At 44.6% G+C, this 19,029-nt stretch overlaps 2 protein-coding genes across 3 annotated transcripts in view; one reads left to right on the top strand and one right to left on the bottom strand.

The window, feature by feature from the left end:
- Positions 1 to 19,029, bottom strand: part of LOC146199426 (calcitonin gene-related peptide type 1 receptor-like) — a 172,001-nt gene that overhangs the window by 23,946 nt on the left and 129,026 nt on the right. For both annotated transcript variants that reach the window (XM_084594910.1, XM_084594911.1), the window contains exons 11-13: positions 17,553 to 17,703; positions 14,998 to 15,058; positions 3,180 to 3,246 (exon numbers count right to left, since the gene is read on the bottom strand). In XM_084594910.1, the coding sequence (XP_084451036.1) occupies positions 3,180 to 3,246; positions 14,998 to 15,058; positions 17,553 to 17,703 (279 nt within the window). The remainder of the gene's footprint in view (positions 1 to 3,179; positions 3,247 to 14,997; positions 15,059 to 17,552; positions 17,704 to 19,029) is intronic.
- On the top strand, positions 11,752 to 12,859 carry LOC146199427 (uncharacterized). Its single transcript, XM_084592766.1, has 2 exons — positions 11,752 to 12,305; positions 12,486 to 12,859. The coding sequence occupies exons 1-2, from the start codon at positions 11,763 to 11,765 to the stop codon at positions 12,798 to 12,800; spliced, it is 858 nt and encodes a 285-aa protein (XP_084448892.1). The 5' UTR covers positions 11,752 to 11,762; the 3' UTR covers positions 12,801 to 12,859.

The raw sequence follows: 19,029 nt of genomic DNA on the forward strand, positions 1-19,029 counted from the left end.
ACAAAAGCAGTGAAACAAGAAAAGCAAGAAGAGCTGGCTGCTAGCACTCCATTTTCTGTCAGATAGGGACGCACTACAGAATTTACGGCGCCTGACGCTTCCGGCAGCGGCGGCAGTTATGAGCAGGTTTGCGGTGTGGTCTCCGGATATATATATATATATATATATATATATATATATATATATATATATATATATATATATATATATATATATATATATATATATATATATATATATATATATATACATATACCTGTTCCTGACGTACGACAGAGAGGCAGAGAGGTCCTACACTTCATACCCGTCACCAGGTTCCCGTGCACTGCTCATTCAGTAAAATGTGAAGGTGGTTTGCTGGTTTGTATTCTTTACATCACAAGCGCGGCTGCCGGTAGTAAAGGGTGGAACGGATTCGCGACGGCTTTATTTTTTTTTTTTTATCGCGGTGACTTCTTTTTATTTCCGTATTTCTAGGAATTTTCTCTTGTCTTTTTTTTTTCTGCGTCTTATATTTGGCGCGTTGTTGAACCACGTATTTCATTGTCTGACGTCTTCTGAACACGAAATATTGACTATAGCTGCATTTAGATGGAACTGCTGTTCCTTCTGTCTGCGTCTAGCATAATCGAGAAATTATATCACCGAATTCGCGAATACGCCCTTACGCCTTCATGCGCCAGGCCGGATCCTGGTGGGTTGTCTCTTGTCTAATCAGATTTGCTAACCGATTGCTTAGTGCGATGGAACTGGTGAATAATGAGTCAACACAGATAGCTTTGCGGATCGGGCGAGTGGTTCTTTTTTCTTTCCATGTAGAGAGCTCATCTTTCTTATAGAACGTACGTGATTTTATCAAGGGAATGCGTGCTCTTATGAAATTTTCGAAATGCTTATGGCACATCACTTCTTTCCATCGACATCGCATTGTAAGAAAATAAAAACAACTCAAAACCTGTTCAGAACAGAGAAGACGTCGGGAGGTTTTAACTAGCGCCGGCTACTATTCGCAAGTTCCGCGACCTATAGAGGGCGCCACTGGAAATTCAATATGGCTGCCTGAAGGGTGGTCTGGCTAGTTGGCGGCAGCGCTGGGCTGGCTGAGGCTGGGTGTGCTGTTTTGTCGAGAAAGCTCTCAATATAGACTCTGTTGTGCTGTCACCATGCAAGCGTTTTGTGCGTGTGCATTTCAGGTGCAGTAGAAACCACCCAACGCAGGGGTGGCTGGTCTGGTGTGCAAAGTGTTCGACTACGGAGGGCGTGGAGCGGCGGGTGTGACTTGTACTGACGCGCCTTTAATCGCGACAAGGAAGGTTACAGACAAACGTGCGCCTAGAGCAAGAAGGACACCTAAATTTTTTTTAGTTTTTTATCCTATTCATGGTACTCATTTCAACACGAAGCACACGTTAACGCCATTGTATGTGTACGCGGATCCTGTATTCAGTGGCCCCGCTTTTCACCCGCTTTCACCTTGCTGCCAAGACAAGCAAAATTTATATAATGATGGCGCTGGAAAGTGGCAATGATGGTCTACAGGGCTCATTTCTTTTGGAGCACCACTGGTAGATATCGGTTTTGAACGAAAGTATTTTTAAGCAGTGGTGGCTAGATAATCAGCGTAATTTCGGCTTTAAAGCGAGAATGGTTACAACTTCCTGGGTACCACAAATGATGCTATTGCCCTACGTTGTCGTAAAATTCAGTGCATAATCCAAATTTAGTGCCGTATGTGGAACTTGCGAAAAAATAATTATGGTCAGCGGAAAGGGGATAGTGGTGGGAGAGCAGTCATAAACCGGAGAAAAGAAATGGCCTGAGACCGATATCCGAGTCTGGAAGACAAGAAAATATATGGAAGCATGACCTCGAAAGGAACCCAGCTCTGACCTCAGATTAACTCACAAGCACAACTACAGATGATTGTAACACTGCATGCTTATGTGCGTGCCGCAATCTGCAAGCGCTGCCGATAAACATCGCTTCATGTTCGGCAGATTAATCATGGTAGGATGGCTCGAAAGTACAGATCTGCCTTCTGCTTGGCCGTTCTAACTTTTCAGCAACTAACGTAGCGTATTGATCGTATTTTTCCAGCAGCCACCAATGAAAGAAGAAAATGCGTGTAGCATGTGTTTAAATATGTTGTCAAACTGGTTATAGGTGTTATCTTTACAGACGGTTTAATAAAATGCAGCCCGTACGTGTTGCTCGACAGCATCGCGCGACCGTTTCAGGCGCGACAATGTCACAGTGTTGCGACCTGAACAATGTTTTCTCCCCCATTTTTTCTCGAAGTGTGGCAAAATGTCCTTTGATATCCGCTGAAATCGTGTCCGCAGTGGTCAAGCCGACGTTCATGTTTATTACAAATGTGTCTAATAATAAAGTAATTGCCTTCGTAATTCGTGTGGGTTATAAATGCAGGATTTGATGGCTTCTGGCGCCGAAAACGACGCGCGCACCTTCAGATCTTTTGGCACTATGTATGAGGAGAAGAAGAAAAGAACGTCCAAAATATGTAAATGGCCTTGCCTCTGCAATTGTCTTCAAGGAATTGCTGATGGCGTTGGGTTTTGTGCGCAGTAATATGCGAAACGAAAAATATTATCATTCAAAGAGAACAAAAATCGCAGAAAGAACCTCATTTCGCCGACCAGTTCTGCAATGGCTGATCGGAAAGCGGATCTCATCGTCAGTTCGGGAGACGAAGGAATATATCCCGAACTTATGAATTTCGTGCTAGGGAAACACCACTGGGCGGTAATCATTCCCTGTGGACGAGATTACTCCTCCTTAAAGTTATTTTACACGTGGAAATTAAAAATGTTGGCAGTAAAGCGCTTAGAAGTGTGCTGTATTTTTTAAAATTGCAATAATCAACGAAGGATAGAAATATATGCTTATTTATTTTACCATCAATAAAATGATGATATTCAGCGTTGGAACAGACACTAAAGAATTGTCAAAACACAGCGGTCAGGAAGCTCCACCCGTGGCAGAAGAATTGAGCAGGTGGGAAACCAGCACCTTTAATTGCCTACCTACACGACTCAATAATTGGCTCACTGATTTGCAGTCTCACGCTTCTCAGTCCTATTCAGGGAAAAAAAAAGAAAAAAAAAAAAAAGACGGGTGGCGCTTTAGTGCGTATATAGATAAACAACCAAAACTCTTACGAAGAGGCAGAAGAGACCGGGGGCCAGCGTGATCCAATTGTATCCTTCCACGTTGTCCATCCAGCAACTGCGTGGACAAAGCAAGACTATCGAGTACGCAACTATGGCGACCACTGCACGAGAAACAAAGGGAAGTAATATGAAATGCATGCATGGGGGGAACTAAGGCTTCTACGCCACATAATGATTATTACATTCTAGCAGCGCATCCAATGTAAGGAAATCAGGCATGCAAAACACCTGAACCACTGGGGTGTCAGACACACACATTACCACAGCTTTGTTTTTCATGCAAAAATCTCCGTTACAGCCTGATTCGCCTTCCTTAATGAAGTTATATTCGCAGACAAACACAACCTGAGCTCGCAGGGAGCAATCGCAGTTTTGTTACGTCCCTTTGTTGCCGGAATGATTAATTTGATGCAGCTATAACTAGCCACTCTCGGCCGTTCTCGGTCAAACAAACCGACAGTTGGCTACCGGTTCGTTGAAGGGTTTGCGCCACAGCGTCCCACAAGCACCGCTTTCTTACAGCGACGACATCGATCCAAGTATTGACGCCAGAAGTATCGCCTAGGAGCGGACCGCGCAACGCGCTCTTCCCAGCGGCGGATGCTACATGCGGTGTACAACACAAGTAGGGGTTGGACTTTTCGGTTTAAACCGAAAAACATCGATAAAGGTGCGCCGAAAGCATTTTAAAAAGTTACGTTTAAAACGAAAAAGGTTTGTACCTTTTTCGTGCACATCGCGCACTCTCGATTACGGGAGGAAATTACAACAGTGTTCAATGCAGAGGAATTATGCGAGACAGTGGGATCATTGGTTTATGTACAGCGGTTGAGTGTTTTCAGGCATTGTTCATGGTCTCACGAATGGGGAAAGAATGGCAGCCATGCCCCCCGACCCTCATAGACATGCCAAGCGTTTCAGAAGGGGCGTCTGCGGCAAGGCAGGCACTATGAAGGGCCAAGGACAGACCAGAGAATTTGCAGCGCAATGGTATCCAGAAAATCGCGGAGACCAAAGCCTGCCAGTTTCTTACCGCGTGACACTTCTCAGACACAAGCCGAGAGAAGTGTGCTTGTTTTTTTAAGTGATTTCGTTTATGCAAATATTTGATCGTAATAAATAATATTTCAGTTACTCCTTTGTTAAACGTGGGAATTTATCTTTTACGTATGCGTTTTGTCTTAAAGGTAATTTTCATTATGGAAATAGTATTTTCTTCCAGGTTCTTAGCTGTATATATGAGGAACTGTACATTAAATAAAAATGCATAAAATAACATGTAAGAAAAAAAAAAGCTAAAATGTACACTATGTCAGTTTTAACTGGATACAGATGCCTTTATCTCACCGAAAAAAAAAAAGATATTTATTGGGCAGAAAACAATATTAGCCGAAAAAGCCGGAAGTTGTGTTTGCAAATAAACACCGAAAAACAGTCCGCCGAATTCTCAGAAAATAAAAGCCGAAAACTCTGACCCCTAACACAAGTTATTTGCGGCGCCGCGAACGATAGAGGCGCCCTGGACAAATCTGGATTATGCGCGCTATAATCGGTAATTGTACTCCTATGCATCTCTTGCCCTAGCGCAGTAATAAGCAATTGTGCTCCCACTGTAGCTTCCGCGAATTCGGGGGGTCGCGGAGAGCACAATTAGCTCGGAATACATGCGGTGTTTTTTTTCCACGATTTTCGGGCGTCGAAAACTGCCGCGCCGACTCGACGCCCAGCTCGAGATACATGGCACAAATTAGAAAAAAAAATCACCTACACCCGTGCCATGTATCTCGAGCTGGACGTCGCGTCGGTGCGGCAGTTTTCGACGCCCGAAAATCGTGGAAAAAAACACCGCATGTATTCCGAGGTAATTGTGCTCTTTGCCCCCCGAATTCGCTGAAGCTACAGTGGGAGCACAATTGCTTATTACTACGCTAGGACAAGAGATGCATAGGACCGGGTGTAGGTAATAACGTCCCCGGAAAAAAGGTCCCCGGAAGAAACGCCCCCTGATGGAGCGGCAACTAGGAAAAAACGTCCCCAAGGCCGAAGCCGACCCTCAAAAAATTTCTTCCGGAACTCATATGAAAAAAAAAAAAAAAAAATAGAAACACATTTTATGCCATTCTTTCTTGGTTTTGAGTTAAATGTAATCATCATTTGGAACCTGCGTCCTCTGCGGGGTCCGAAATGTTTACAAGAACTGTGTAAAAACATGGTGAAAGAGCCATCTGGCTTTTTATACGTTGCGAGGTTCCCAGCTCCGCAGCTCGTTCAGCAATCATACATGGCAGGTCTACTAAGTTTGGTAACCCTGCCTACTTTGAAAGGTACAAGCGGATCGGCGTATGGTAGTCTCAGGGAACCGCCCAAAGCAGAAGACGTCACTAGAATTACTTTCCAGACCTTCTGGTGACGAGGTTAAACCGTTCTTCTGATGCTGGTGTAGAATTGTGATAAGGGTGATGATTTTATAAGCAGAACGAGGCTTAACCGGTCGTGCATCATGGACATATTAAAGCATCGCTCCAAGCTTCTCCGGTAAAGCCGGTGGTCAGCTGCTCTTTTCCCCGCAAACAAAGTGAAGAGGAGGCGCTGTCACTGGTATTACCACTGCCATATTTTTTTTTTTTTTTGTGATGAATGCCCGCATCAGTTCGATGTTCGCGTGAATTTCAAGGCGACAGGTAAAACCGCTGTAATAAAGTTAACATGCATCATTCATCATTGCAGTTCGCCACGCGGAAAAGTAGTCTATACGTCCTAGCCGTATCGCAAGACTTCAGCGCCGTTCGGGGACATTTTTCCCTACTTCGCCAATAGGGACATTTTTCCCGGGGACATTTTCTCCGGGGACGTTTTTTCCGGGGACGTTTTTACCGGATCCCACATGGCACGACGAAGCGGCGGGAGCGCCGCCGCGGATCTCTCGATGCGAAAGCAAATGCATCGGCGAGTGGAAATAACCACAGAGCGAAATATGCGAGGGAAGCGACGCTGTCCCTTGTGTTAAAATAGCGAAAAGACTTATTTGACATGCTACATGTGCTAAATGTAGAAAGCGTACATACGTCGCACAAGGACGGATTTGGCTCGCTCGAATGATTGAGGATACCTCGGAATGCCCGCTCGGATACCAGCGGCACGTTTCTTTCTTTCTTTTCTTTTTTTACACATTTGGCTTCAGGCAGAAAATACATACATTACGATCCGAGGGTAGGTCGTATACTCACAAAAATGCTACATTTAGTGCTTGATTAAGCATTTATTTTTGTGATAATGCCATTTCTGCGGCCAAACCGCCGCACATCTTGTCGGCCATGGCGGCTGCGCCGCCCGCGCGTCAAATATCTGCCAGGGCCAGATCGGCGGCGGCGCGAGTTTTTCCCGACGTCGAGTGCGCGCCGTCGCGCATAAAACGCCGGCTTGACGCGGCAAAAACGTTCTCGATGTGGGCATACGTATCACAGCAAGTTATGACCTGCGCCTTGACCAGAAAAGGGATATGTTGATGCCCGCAAACAAAAAGTTGTGATTTTTTCTAAATTGTTCTATTGTGTCTACAAATAAACTATCGTTATTATTGTGTTTTTATCGACTGTACAAGACTCATGGTGAGCTAGTGCACTTTCTCATGCATCAGCGCGTGTGACTCTCATCTTGTCCTTAACCACCGGCGACTGCTAGCCTACAGCTTTGGATAGAAAATCGCTATCCGTGAGTTTACAATCAGGCTGAATTTCTCGCTTCCAGTACGGAAACTTCAATCGTGTCCCCAAATGGGTATCGGATTATCAGTTGGTGATCCACGGCTGGCTTGACTCACTAGCATCAAATTCATGCTCATACGGTAAGATTGAGCCTTGTTTAACCGACCTAATTTGATGTTGCCAACAATTTTGAGTTTCATGTAACATCCCCACCAACTGTTGAAGCCTTCAGAAACATGTGTGGGCTAGAATATTTTTGTAAGATAATGCACAATTTTTTACTGTTTAATTTCTCATCAATATTTAACTATCTAGTATTTTTTTATATGGCGGCTTAAATATATATGTCGAATTGCCCTAGCACCGCGATCCCTTCATTTTTCTGCAACTCCAGTCCATAATTCTTTCTTTTTGGTTTTGCTTGTATTCTGCCTACTTGAAATGTTCTGACGTGGTTCTTCGCGCCTAACTACCCCATATTTAGAGCCCCACAACAAAGAGCTGTACTTAGAATGCCACTAAGGTAAATTACTTCTCCCCTGAGGCTATGGTACTTCCGCATTGCTGTCAACCAGCTCAACAAGCTATTCCTAGAAAATCTCCAAATATCTGTGCATGCTGACGGCATGTAACGCCCTTCTTTCCTATACCCAGTCCAATACTACAATAGGCAAATGTGCTCCTAGACCCCTCTCGCCCCCCAAATTGGCGGGGGTGACAGTAGGACCACAATTATCTATTGTAGTGAGCAGGGGTGAGATGCACTTAGGAACAAAATTGCAAGGGATCCTCTGCCTTTTGTAGTGCTGTAGATATCTTGTAAGGCAAAATGTAGGCTGCGAAATTCGATACCAAAGCAGGGCACGCATCGCGATCTGCTTATCTCCAAGTATCGCTTAGAACGCTTTCATTCCCTTTACTATTTGTGCAAATGGGCCAAATCTACTTCTCAGAATACCATTTAGGTCCCCTGACAGGAGAAAAAGATAGTGCACCGCCATTCTTTACATTGAGATGTTCTTGTTATTTTGATGACTAATCTGGGAGTTTTTTAGAAAGGTTTTCACTTTCGCCCCTCGCCCCATTCCTTTCTTCCACGTTTCGGCCGCTTCGGGTTATTTTGCGTTTCCCATTGCTTTGTCCTACTGCTATCCTGTTTTTCCCTCTGGTTGCCTGCTTTCATAAGTGCAGCTTCCGGAGGCCTACGCCGAAGCTGGTTGAGTCCGCTGGACACGTCAGCAAGTGGCCCACACACGTGTTCCGTTCGCCGTAGCACGTGCGTCTCTAAAGAGGCGTCCGCCATTTTGGTTCGCAAAAGCGGATATGCCCAAAAATAGTGGCCCAGGAAGAGCATTTTTCGAGGGAAATAAAATATTGAGTTTCACACTTACCTCCTAGCCGCTTCTAAAGTATCCTCATATTAGTCTCAAATTTAATGACATCGAAGAAAAATAAAAGAGCTGCCTTGCTTTTTTCGGTCAAGGACCTTTTACACCAAGATTATCGCCGCTTAGATTAAGCTGATATTCCCATCATGACGTGATATTCCCATTGTGACGTCAGTCGGAGTGTATTAGCCACACGCAACAATGTTAAAGTTATTCTTTTCTCTTTTCAAACTTCTACGAGGAATATTTAATTTTTTTATTGACTGCCTAATGCACTCTGGGCTAGTCCGATTGGGCCGTGCGCACAATGTAAGACGGCGCAGAGCCCTTTTTCTGATATTAGTAAAAAATGTACAATCATGTTGCCTCCTTTGTTAGTTTTCCATATAACGAAAAAAAAACTTTGTGCCACCTTACTTAGAGACGCTCTCTAAAAGAACAGCATAAAGAGAAATGCACATAACAAATAGATTAGTATTTACTAATCTAGTTGTTCATGTCAGCCATTTCTGAATTACTAGATTAAAATACCTAATGGTTGAACGTGCGTAAACTTAAAACTAGTGCCTATTGGCAAGTCGCTCAACAGGTTCGTGTGTAGTTATCACAAATACCTCAATGCACTCATAAGCACCCAGAGTGCGCAATTTCTCCAGAACATTATCAACAGGCTGATGTTATAAAACATCTTGAGCAGCCGAGATCACAATTGCAACATTTGGCTTGGATGTGGAGTTTAGAGTTCCATGCTGGATGTGTGCTGACAGGCGTAGACAAGAATGCCCGCGGAAAAATGTCAAACACTTGAGGTTATGTAGTTTGACATGATTAGAACAGGACAGAAATACAGCGGCCAGGAAAAGAAAGCAAGAGAACGCGACGCCGACTGTCAAGTGGCTGCTTTGTTTAGAAGTCCGCAGGTTAAAAACAAGAAAAAGAATGCAGCAAAAACAGAAAGAAAAACATGTGCTGGCTGGATTCTCATGCACTAAGGTATGCAGCAAGCACCCAACGTTTTGCATCGATCACAGGATTCTATGGTTTGTGAATAGCCTTGCTATGTTAAGGAAGCAGTGGCTGTCCCTAGTTTATATGACCAAGCGGGTGCAAAGCGACCGGATAAGTGTTGGCGTCAATCGTCTAATCATGCAAATCATTTAACGTATTTATCGCAGTTAGTAACTTCAGGTAGTGTTGGTGTTTTATTGTAAATCTAGAAGCCTTCAGTTTGCTGAACTGCTCCATTTCAGAGGGGTTCCGCAGTATAGGCCACCGTTACGAGATATGATCTAGCAAAATTTGACCTCGATCAGCACATGTAATTACACAAGCGAGACCGAGAAGGCCAGCGCGAAAGTCCTTGTCGGTGCGACGAAGCAGTTGTGGATGTCGTGTCGGCTATCACTGGCGGAGATCAATAGTAAAGTTTATTACTGCTCGCTTTTCAGCTTCACCAAGCAAAGCAGAAGCGCCACACGTAAAAGCTGCGACCTAAAAGGCAGAGGTTTTGCGTAGATTATGCAAGAATGAAAGTACAAAATGAGGTATAACTATAAAGTCGAGAAGTATCAATGGGCCGCACCTACTGGAATCCAACTGGATGAAACAGTCTAAAGAAGGCATGCCATCTTTTCAGCGCTTACGAGCACGCTGACTGCATTGGCTAGACAAAGCAAGGATTGCTTTTTAAAATTTGTGACAAAATACTACGCTCTTCTACTGATCGCTTACTTCTTGAAAGATTCCAACCCCACCTAGAAGATACGGATCTGTTCCCCACAAAATAACCTGCAGGGGTAAAGACGAAGGCTCGGCATCTACATCTTAATTAGTTTGCAATTGCGGACTTGAAAATTTCGTAAAAATATAGTTCATCACTGGGTATTGTACAAAGGCTCCCGCATGCTGGAACAAGTTCGGTCCAAACATAGCTCACTGATGGTGTAAAGCCCTTCACTTGCGCAACATAAAATTACACTTACATAAGTATTCCTACAAGGATACCTCTGCGAATTCAGGCCTGAAATGCTGAGAGATTTGATGATGAAGTGTTTTTATTTATTATTTATTTATTTATGAATACTGAGATCTTGTATGCAAGATTATAGCTGGTGGGACCGATGCGTTGAAAATAAAAATGTAAGCACGAAAAACAGAAGTGTACATAGCAAGTACTGTATTTGGACATTTGTGACTCTGCACTTGGAGCTATTGCGGAGGCGCACCCGATGTGCCGAGTGCTCAGTGACCAAAGACGTTTGAGGGCGGGCCTCAAGCATACTACTGTACACTGTGCCATAGTGTATATATTTCTTTTGTTTTTACCTACACTACCTTTTCTTCCTATCGCTCACCTGTTTGGTTTCCTCTACCGCTTCCTCCCTATCCCTTTATTTCCGCCGTCCCAGTTGAGGTGCTTCAGATATCAGATACCGGGGCTGGAAAACATCTTTTCCTTCCTTTTGGATATATAATAAAATAACCACGTACTACTACTACTGCATAGCAAGAAAATACCGAGGCAAGATGATTAAGAACATTCAATTGAGGTGTTCATCAAATGCGTTTCAGCATTATTGCACTTTTCTAATCAATAAAATGTTTCTTTAATTCTACCACACAAACACAGCCAGTTATTTGCGTCGATAAAAATTCTCGCCAGACGCGAATATTTTTATTTTTTTTTTGATAAGGGCCAAGGGCCAAGCTGCCACTGGAGAAACTTCTGCAAACTTGCAGTTTACTTTTCTTGGAGGGTCACGTGTTTTCAAGCTTTGGGTCTAAAAGGTTCCATCGGCACTATTCATTCACTTTGCTTTTTGGTTTTTATTTTTGTCCCAAGGCACTGCAGGCTAGCAAAGGGTAGCATGTTTGGGCCCTTTCTGAGCAAGAATAATTTTCTGTCTCCCTGACTCGAACTAATTCCTTTCCCCTTCTTGGAAACTAGGCACTGTGCTTAGCTCTTATCAGCAATTGTCACTTTCGGTCATGTATTTGGGAGGCATGAACGAGTTGGTGATAAGAGCTCAGTGTTGGGGGTCCGGTGCACTTTTCCAAGAAACGTGGGAGAGAGTAGGTTGGTTCGGGGCTTTAGGTTCAGGGAGATGCAAAACTAATCATTGTTCCGAAAGGGCCTAGGAATGCTACCTTTGTCAGTGCTATCATTCTTCCCTCTTGAACTCCTGCAACCTCTATTCAGGATAAGGTTTCTGGGTTTGAGAACTGACTGCTACTTTATTCAAAAGTTCCATTATACCGCTGGGGATGGAATATTTCCGGCTGAGCATGCACTGTCCAATCCAGTTGATGACGGTGACAAATTTGGTGACTAAGCAAGATGGTCGTCAGTACCAGTGAGTCACATGTGGTATGGTGTCACGTGACCAGCACGTGCATAGGCGGAACAAAGGGACGGGCCGTATAAAAAAGCCGGCCGTTGGCGGGGTAAGGTCAGACATCGCCCAGACATTGCCGGCACGATGAAGCCAACTACGCTGTTCGCACTCGTAGCCATCGTGTTCCTGGCCCTGCCTCGGGGGACCGACGCCTTCTTCCTGACCGGCCTGGCCCTGCTTCCCATTTCGGCTATCGTGAGTCTCGGTGGCATCGCTGGTCTGAAGATCGCCATTGCTATGAAGATCCTCGACCAGCTCGGCTGGTTTGGCGTGAGTCGGTACGGAGTCGGTCTGCGCGCCTCCGTTGAAAACGACAAGCTGGAAGATCCGGTGGTCCCGCGGCCGAGGAACCAGCACCTTTTCTCCGGTCCAACGATTTCGGTGCCCATTGCTATGGTGCCTTACTTTCTCGGAGGGCGCTTCAAGAAGCCAGCCTCGATCCGAATCCCGGTGAAAGACTTCATGCTTTTAGCGAACCAGACTGTTCAGTTCGATTCGCCCAGTGTGAAGTTCTCTACAGACGGCGCCGCGAAGGTCAAGGGAATCAAGGGATCTTCACTTCATGCTTCCAGTGAGCTGAAGAGCCCGCTGGTCAACGTTGAAGCACGGAAGACTGCGACACTCCGGGTAAGTACTTTCTTGTCTTCTTTCTCTAATGCTGATGGCATGATTTCAGGAGAACCTCTTCCTAAATAACTGCCGCAACTGCTGCTTGGTGTCCTTGATCACGTTTACTAGAAGGACCATGCCTAAGTGCTTCAATATTTCGCCTCTAGTTAAGTACATTTTTTATTGTTTCTTCGATAGGGTCGACGCAGCATTGAGAATGATCCGAGGGTGATCAAGAAAGCCGTTGGACTGATGCGAGAGTTGGACACTGACCGCTGTATCCTGCGGCTATGCTGTGAGGTCAGCGCTGACCCCTCCAGCTACGGCTCCTATGGGCGCCGCGTTGCAGCGTTCGTGAATGGACTGGGGCCCGTGGGAAGAAGCTCTGCCTTCACGGACTTCGAAAAGGCCCACATGCATGGAACGGGAGGCGGCATGGACACCTGCAGGCGTGTCTACAATTCGTGCAAGATTGACCTCCGGGCATTGACAGCCCTCGTGGAAGCTTCGTAGAGCGGCTACGCTCTTTGCTGGTAGCAGATTGTCTGCGATCTGTACATATTGCGAATAAACCCCGTTGATGTTAAACTTTTGTTTTTGTCATGGATGTTTTGGTTGCCTCCTTTCTAGGGAGAGCTGCTATACGCCAGCAATCGTATATTTACGCGGCAACTTCAGTAGATGACCTCCATATGGTTACCAGCTTCCTCTTTAAATTTCGAGCGATTTACCCCTTCTTTATTTGCTTCTGCGAAATAGAGCATCTCGCGTTGGGTGAGTCAGACGAGTGCAACAGAACTCGCAATACTACAGACGAATTGGCAAAAGAGTGCGGATGCCAGAGCACTCAGGTGGTGTGAAATTTCCCCTTTGATTTAATTACAGCCGGTGCAGCGGTAGAATGTTAAAAGTAGTGCTTGCAGCCTCTCTTCCTGTCCAAACTGCCCCTCTAACTATTCGCACCTATGCTGATGAAGACTTGAATAAAATAATTGCATAAAAGTAGTCCATCAACCTGCCTAATCCGCTGCTATGGCCCCTTCTATTGCCCGGTTGCTCAGCTGTCTGGTTCCTTCCCCTCCCCACCTGGCTTAGCGCAGAATAAGAACAGCGTCGAATATTCGAGAACAACGTTGTAATTCTTGGCCGATTAGAATCCTTATACTGCTTTTTCGCTACTACGTTTTTCGAGTGCAGTAAATATTTACGGGCATGCAGCTAACATCTCTATGTCTGGGCAAAACATATAGTTATGCTAGCGGTAACATGCCAGAACAAGCAGGCACTACGAACTAACCACTACAGCTGGCCACTTACCTCGAGTCCTCTCTGGAAAGGTGCGGAAACAGACAAAATGTAATTATTCAGAGACCGCCTTACAGTACGTCACTCGTAGAGTAAAAATATAAAACCGCTCTTCACATTCATGCAGAAAGCAATGCGAGCGTGCAGTTTTTATATACTTACAGATATTGTTTTTCTGGAGGCGTGATTCTTTATTGGGGCTTTGAGAATAAGAACTGAAGGGCAGTTTGTTCGTGATTGCGGAATTAAGGCTTTTCTTTATTTCGCTTATAGCTGTTCTTGAAATTCGCCATTCAGATTAGCGTAATCAAGAACAAGAAAAGCTTATAACCACACTATGAGAAGAAAATACTTGAATTAGACGCAGAATACTGTCCACTGTCTCCATCGATATCACCTTACTCTGAAAGCTGCGCAATGCAGTTTTCCAACATGACTCTCTAGTTTAAAGTGATATCTAAACGCCATTATAGCAAGCAGAATGCTCCGTCATTTCGGAAGTCATTAGTGAAAGGTATTTCCTTTTTTTTTTTTTTATCGGCGCTTACTGTAGCAATTAGAAAGACTTCAGCGTGTGCTGCTTAGGCGCATCCTCCCGTACGTTTTTTGTCATTCCAACACCGAGAACGATAAGTAATGTTCTTCACCTAACGCGTCTACTGTGACGTAAAGCAGCATGTGCTGTGCGAGTTCCCTGCATTCGGCGAAGAAGTACGCGCAGTTTCTGTGCTGCGGCCGCAGCGTTCAGCGGTTGTCAAGGCGCAAACTTTCGATTTGCTGATATCTGCTGCTTTTGGGCGGAATATGACTTTGTAACACAAGCGCCTATGTTTGGAATTGTTTTTCCTGCACATTACTCTTTTTGTCCTTTTCATTTTTAATTCCCTCTCCCCCAGTACAAGGTATTACTAACCGAAACATGCTTCCGGTTAACATCCCTGCCTCTCTCTCATTGTCTCATTGCATTCTATCTAGGCAGCAGCCCAGACATGCATTTTGCTATATCATTTCCGTTGCTGTTTATATTCCCTTCTTGCCAGACATTTAGAACTTCGTGACAATGGGCTGCTTGCTGACTGAAAAAAAACGTGAGCAAACCGAATTCATCCTGCCTTAGTGAAGGATGGCCCGTCGGTCTTTTTGGGTGGATAAGTGAGTTGAATAGAGGAGAAAAGGAGATATGAATGGCTGTAGCACAGTTTTAACAAGCAGTGCGTGAGGCTGACTGATAACACCCTATAGCTAGAGATGGCTTAGACCTTGCTTTAATTATGACCACGCATACATGCAGGTACAAGGTCGTGATGACAAGAGGTACGGCAGAAGAGAGACACACGCGGCCCAATCAGAGCCAAAGTAAAACAAACAATCAAAAATGAGAGTTGTACTGGTAGCGTCGACTTACGGGTGGCCGACGCGCAAAGCCCGGAGGGCGGCGCTGATGGTGACGAAAATAGCGGGGCAACCTGGATGTAAGAGACGTTGGTGGTTGCATGCCTGTCCCCCTTGAGCCATGACAAAAAACAAATCAACAGCAAACGAACAAAAGATAGGTGACGCTTGCACCGGTAGCGCAACCTCCCGTCGCTGTTTTCGTGTTGTGGTCGCGGTTGACGAAAATAGACAGACAAGGCGCCGGCCTATCAAGTCGGCGGTCTCGCCCTCCCTAGAGCACCGGCCGGATTCGCGGTCATGCCGGGACTGGACGGTTTCCAGTCGGGTGTGGCGAAACATTTGGACTGTTTTTGTCTCTTGCTTTGTAAAGCGTTGAGCGTCAGCTGTAATAATGCGGAACTCAGCAGCATAGAAGAATCTCCCACGCTATTTTAATGCACATCAAGAATTAAACAGTGGTGATAAGTCGTATAAGAGAGGCGGTGACAAATGCGGATACCAATAAGGCCGGCGTGGTTATTCTTCGTACATAATAAAATTGTTAAGAGCGTATGAATAGTAATTGTACGAAACAGAATCTAATTCGAATACCGTGTTTTTTATGTGACTGGCACGGTTCTTTCTTTGGTTATTCTGCGTGCCCAGATGAGGCCAAACAATAGAAAAGGTGGTTAGGTTTGCGTCCAAGAACGCTATAAGCGCTGAACGAGCCATAGAAGCTGCAGTTGATGAATGCTTCTTATTTATTTTGAATGAAAAACCTTTCACCTGTGCAGTCAGTACACGCTCGCGGAGGTAATTTAATGCACTAAAAGTGTCCCGCAACTGATCGCCATGTCTTACTTTCCTAATTAAGTGCCATTTCTGCAAAGATGATTTAGCTTACAGCTGGAATGCACCAGGATATTATTTCTCGAAAGAAACAAATTCGGAAGAAAAGCGACTTGTTTTGCGACCGAAAAGGAGCCTACTTAGCGGCAGTTATGAGTTGAGCCAGTGGGTCTAGACAGCGACTTGGGTTTTTACTTTATTGACCAGTCCATGCACTGATTTCGCCAAACGTGAAGTACTTGCACGGTTCAGTTTAGTGACACCAACGTTTCGGAATAAAACTTCACGAGTGCCGTCTCTAAACGTCACCGCTGATTCTGTCGCGCAGAACAGCGCGAGTGCCAAAGCACGTAGGGCTGATCGTCGTTATTGCGATAAAGTAAGCAGAAATTTACGCTTATTGCTTTGAGGACAGCTTCTCTGAAACTTTTCTATACTAAAACCGAAATAGAGATAACAAAGGAAACATTTTGCGGATTCGAATCACGTTATTTATTTTTTTGTTTCTAGCCAATTTCCCGAAGAAAGCTTGAGCATCACGCGCCAGTGCAACGAAAATGCTGAGTGAACAAGTGTTCCGTGACTGCCAGCAAGAAAACTTGTTTGTCGACTCCTGCCTCAATCTTTTCGTGGCGCGGTCAAATACCCTTTCACGAAATTTGATCTGTCGCTGAAAAAAGATCCTTCCTCCCTCCCTCTTGCTTTTTATTATTCTTGATTCGCTGAGTGTCCGACCGCCTTTTTTTCTCGGAGCCATTGATCTTGCTTCGGGACGTCCGAAAGTAAAATGCTTGGGAAGATCGGCCAGAAACACGAGATAAGGTTCCAGTTGGCACTTCATCATCTTTAGAAACCGGGCTCGAGGATTCATCTGTGCGCAGCAAAGGCTCCTTACATTAGAAGAAATGAGACGGCCGAAGAAAAGGAGTGAAAGCTTTCTGTGTTCCCGCTGAGCGGGACTTGTGAAAAACTCCCGATCAGGGCCCAGCCAGAGAAAACGCTTGCACTTCGCAACTAAAGCCAAGTATTTTTCTTCAAACGGATGTTTACTCTTTTCTTTGCACCTCCTTGTTGCTGTTACTTCCGAGAAATGACTGGGTCACATGGATGACGATTTGAAAAGACAGAACGAAATACATTTGATGGAAAACGTTATGTCGTCACAGGAAGAAAAAACAAAGAAATCTACAAGGTGGAAAAAAGAAACTATTAATATGAAGACGAGAAAACAATGCCAGTACTCAAGCGACGGTTTCTTTCTGTCGGTGCGTCTTGCTACCCTTTGTTTACTTATATCTTTTAAACCGTGAAATAAAAAAAAACATATATTCCGGCAGAAGTTTCATTGTAAAACATAGTATCATTACACTGGTCGCTCAATTCGCTACTTATTGAGTCCCGTCGACTGCAACTTGTGTCAGTTGATGAACATTCGATTATTTAGCTTTTCTCCTGCGGGAAATTTTTTGCCGATAACAGTTATTTTAGCGCATAGCGCGTGCAAGTTAGCCTTTATGCGCCGCCATACAGCGCCGTAATCACTATGTGCCCTGAAGCTATAAGGCAAGCTTCTTCCTAAAAAGTTTCCCAAAACTCCCAGAATCTGGTTCTACCGGCTTGTCCATTAGAATTATGTTTCTTTTTGTAGCGGTTGAAAGAAACGAGAAACAGAACGCAGAAAGAAAATAGTGACGAAATTGATTTGAAAATAGCGTAGGTTCAGAAAATTCTCACCCCAGCCGATGACATAGAAGACGAGCAGCGACTTCTGTTCAGCGAAGGCGGAGGCGATCAGCTTGTGGAGGTAGAAGCCTTCGCAGAACATCCAGGCGTACTGGCACAAGCGGAAGTAGCGGGAGAGGGTGTACAGCACCTTGCACAGATTCTGCGTGCGGACATGAAATTGAAGGACCACAGTCAAATTCATGGACCTCAGTCGGCTTCACAGAAGGCGGAACACTTACAGTAAAGAAAATATTTCATTTAAAACACCATGCGCCACTACCGGCGAGCGGAGTGCCTACTTGCAAATACATTAACCTGTAGCTATACAGCCTTTAAATCTATGGGCCTTCCAACACCTTTCGGAGCGCTGTTGGTTGTGCTATAGCTCGATAGGTAATGTAGCTTGGCGACTCAGAGATCTATATATAAAAAAAGAAAAGTGCAGATGCCGGCACACTCAAGTGTAAGCGGTGTAAAAAAAAAAAAAAAAAATAAGATGGCAATAGAAGCAGACATGATGAAACAAAACGTCGTTTCTGAAATTGGCCTACGCCGCCTTTCCGTTTTTCATATCACTCTCAACAAGTCCCAGTCCCCCTCCATTACAGTGGTGCAGCGAATGTTTGTATTCCAGATTTTCCTGACGGTAACAGCCAGTCTCTGCGTCGGATGATGGCACAGAGAACTAAAGTGCCAGCATGAGAATGTATCGTTTCTTTATCTGGTTATTTGAATTCACAATTCCTGCTTTACGCACTTTGTTCAGCGCACACATAGTGCTGTTGACCAAGTTAAAAGGCTGTAATTGGGCTGTAGGGATGTAATTAGCATGCCTGTTTTAATTAAGCGAACTCACGATACGACTGGCCTTTAGTGGCCACCGAACGCCTGTGCACTGGTGATGCACGCCTATGCACACACCCAAAAATCGATACTGAGTGAGACATCGGTGTCAGAAACTTCGCTTATGAAAACTGATTGACAAAGCTATTTAAAACATCTCTAATTTAGTCCCATATCTCACTGTACTACCGTAACTAACAAGTGTACGAAGCAGTAATTAATGGAATTCAGGTGTCCGCATCACGGAACAAAGCTCATTACAATATTCACACCGCATAAATTCATGGCCATCGCCCCGAGGTAGAGGAAACAATATATTCGGCTGAGTTCCTCATGTTCAGTGGACACGAGGTCAACACCATTAGATTCATATAGACGAACCATATAATATTGGGTGGTGATAAGTACATGTTCCGCCGTGAAGTTACAGTTCGCAGTGCCTGCCGATGCGACTGGTTATAGGCTACAATAAATTTACCCGTCAAACAAAATTTCCTCCTCCTAGATTTCAAATTTAAGACGCGGACATGTTTAATGAGTCATTTCAACAGTTTTCATCAGGATGTCCGTAATTCTCAATACAGGCCTGAATATAGTTGTTTTAAACAGTGCTGCTTTAAAAAGGTTTTAAATATCTGTACTT

The sequence above is a fragment of the Amblyomma maculatum genome, chromosome 2 (assembly GCF_055883805.1).
Source record: "Amblyomma maculatum isolate TAMU_Amacu chromosome 2, ASM5588380v1, whole genome shotgun sequence".
In the NCBI taxonomy this organism is placed as follows: Eukaryota; Metazoa; Arthropoda; class Arachnida; order Ixodida; family Ixodidae; genus Amblyomma; species Amblyomma maculatum.

What these genes read in the sequence shown, in the direction of transcription:
- LOC146199427 (XM_084592766.1), top strand. Translation starts at nt 11,763, where the DNA reads ATGAAGCCAACTACGCTGTTCGCACTCGTAGCCATCGTGTTCCTGGCC. An exon ending in GGAAGACTGCGACACTCCGG is followed by an intron (nt 12,306 to 12,485) that starts GTAAGTACTTTC and finishes TTTCTTCGATAG; the next exon opens with GGTCGACGCAGCATTGAGAA.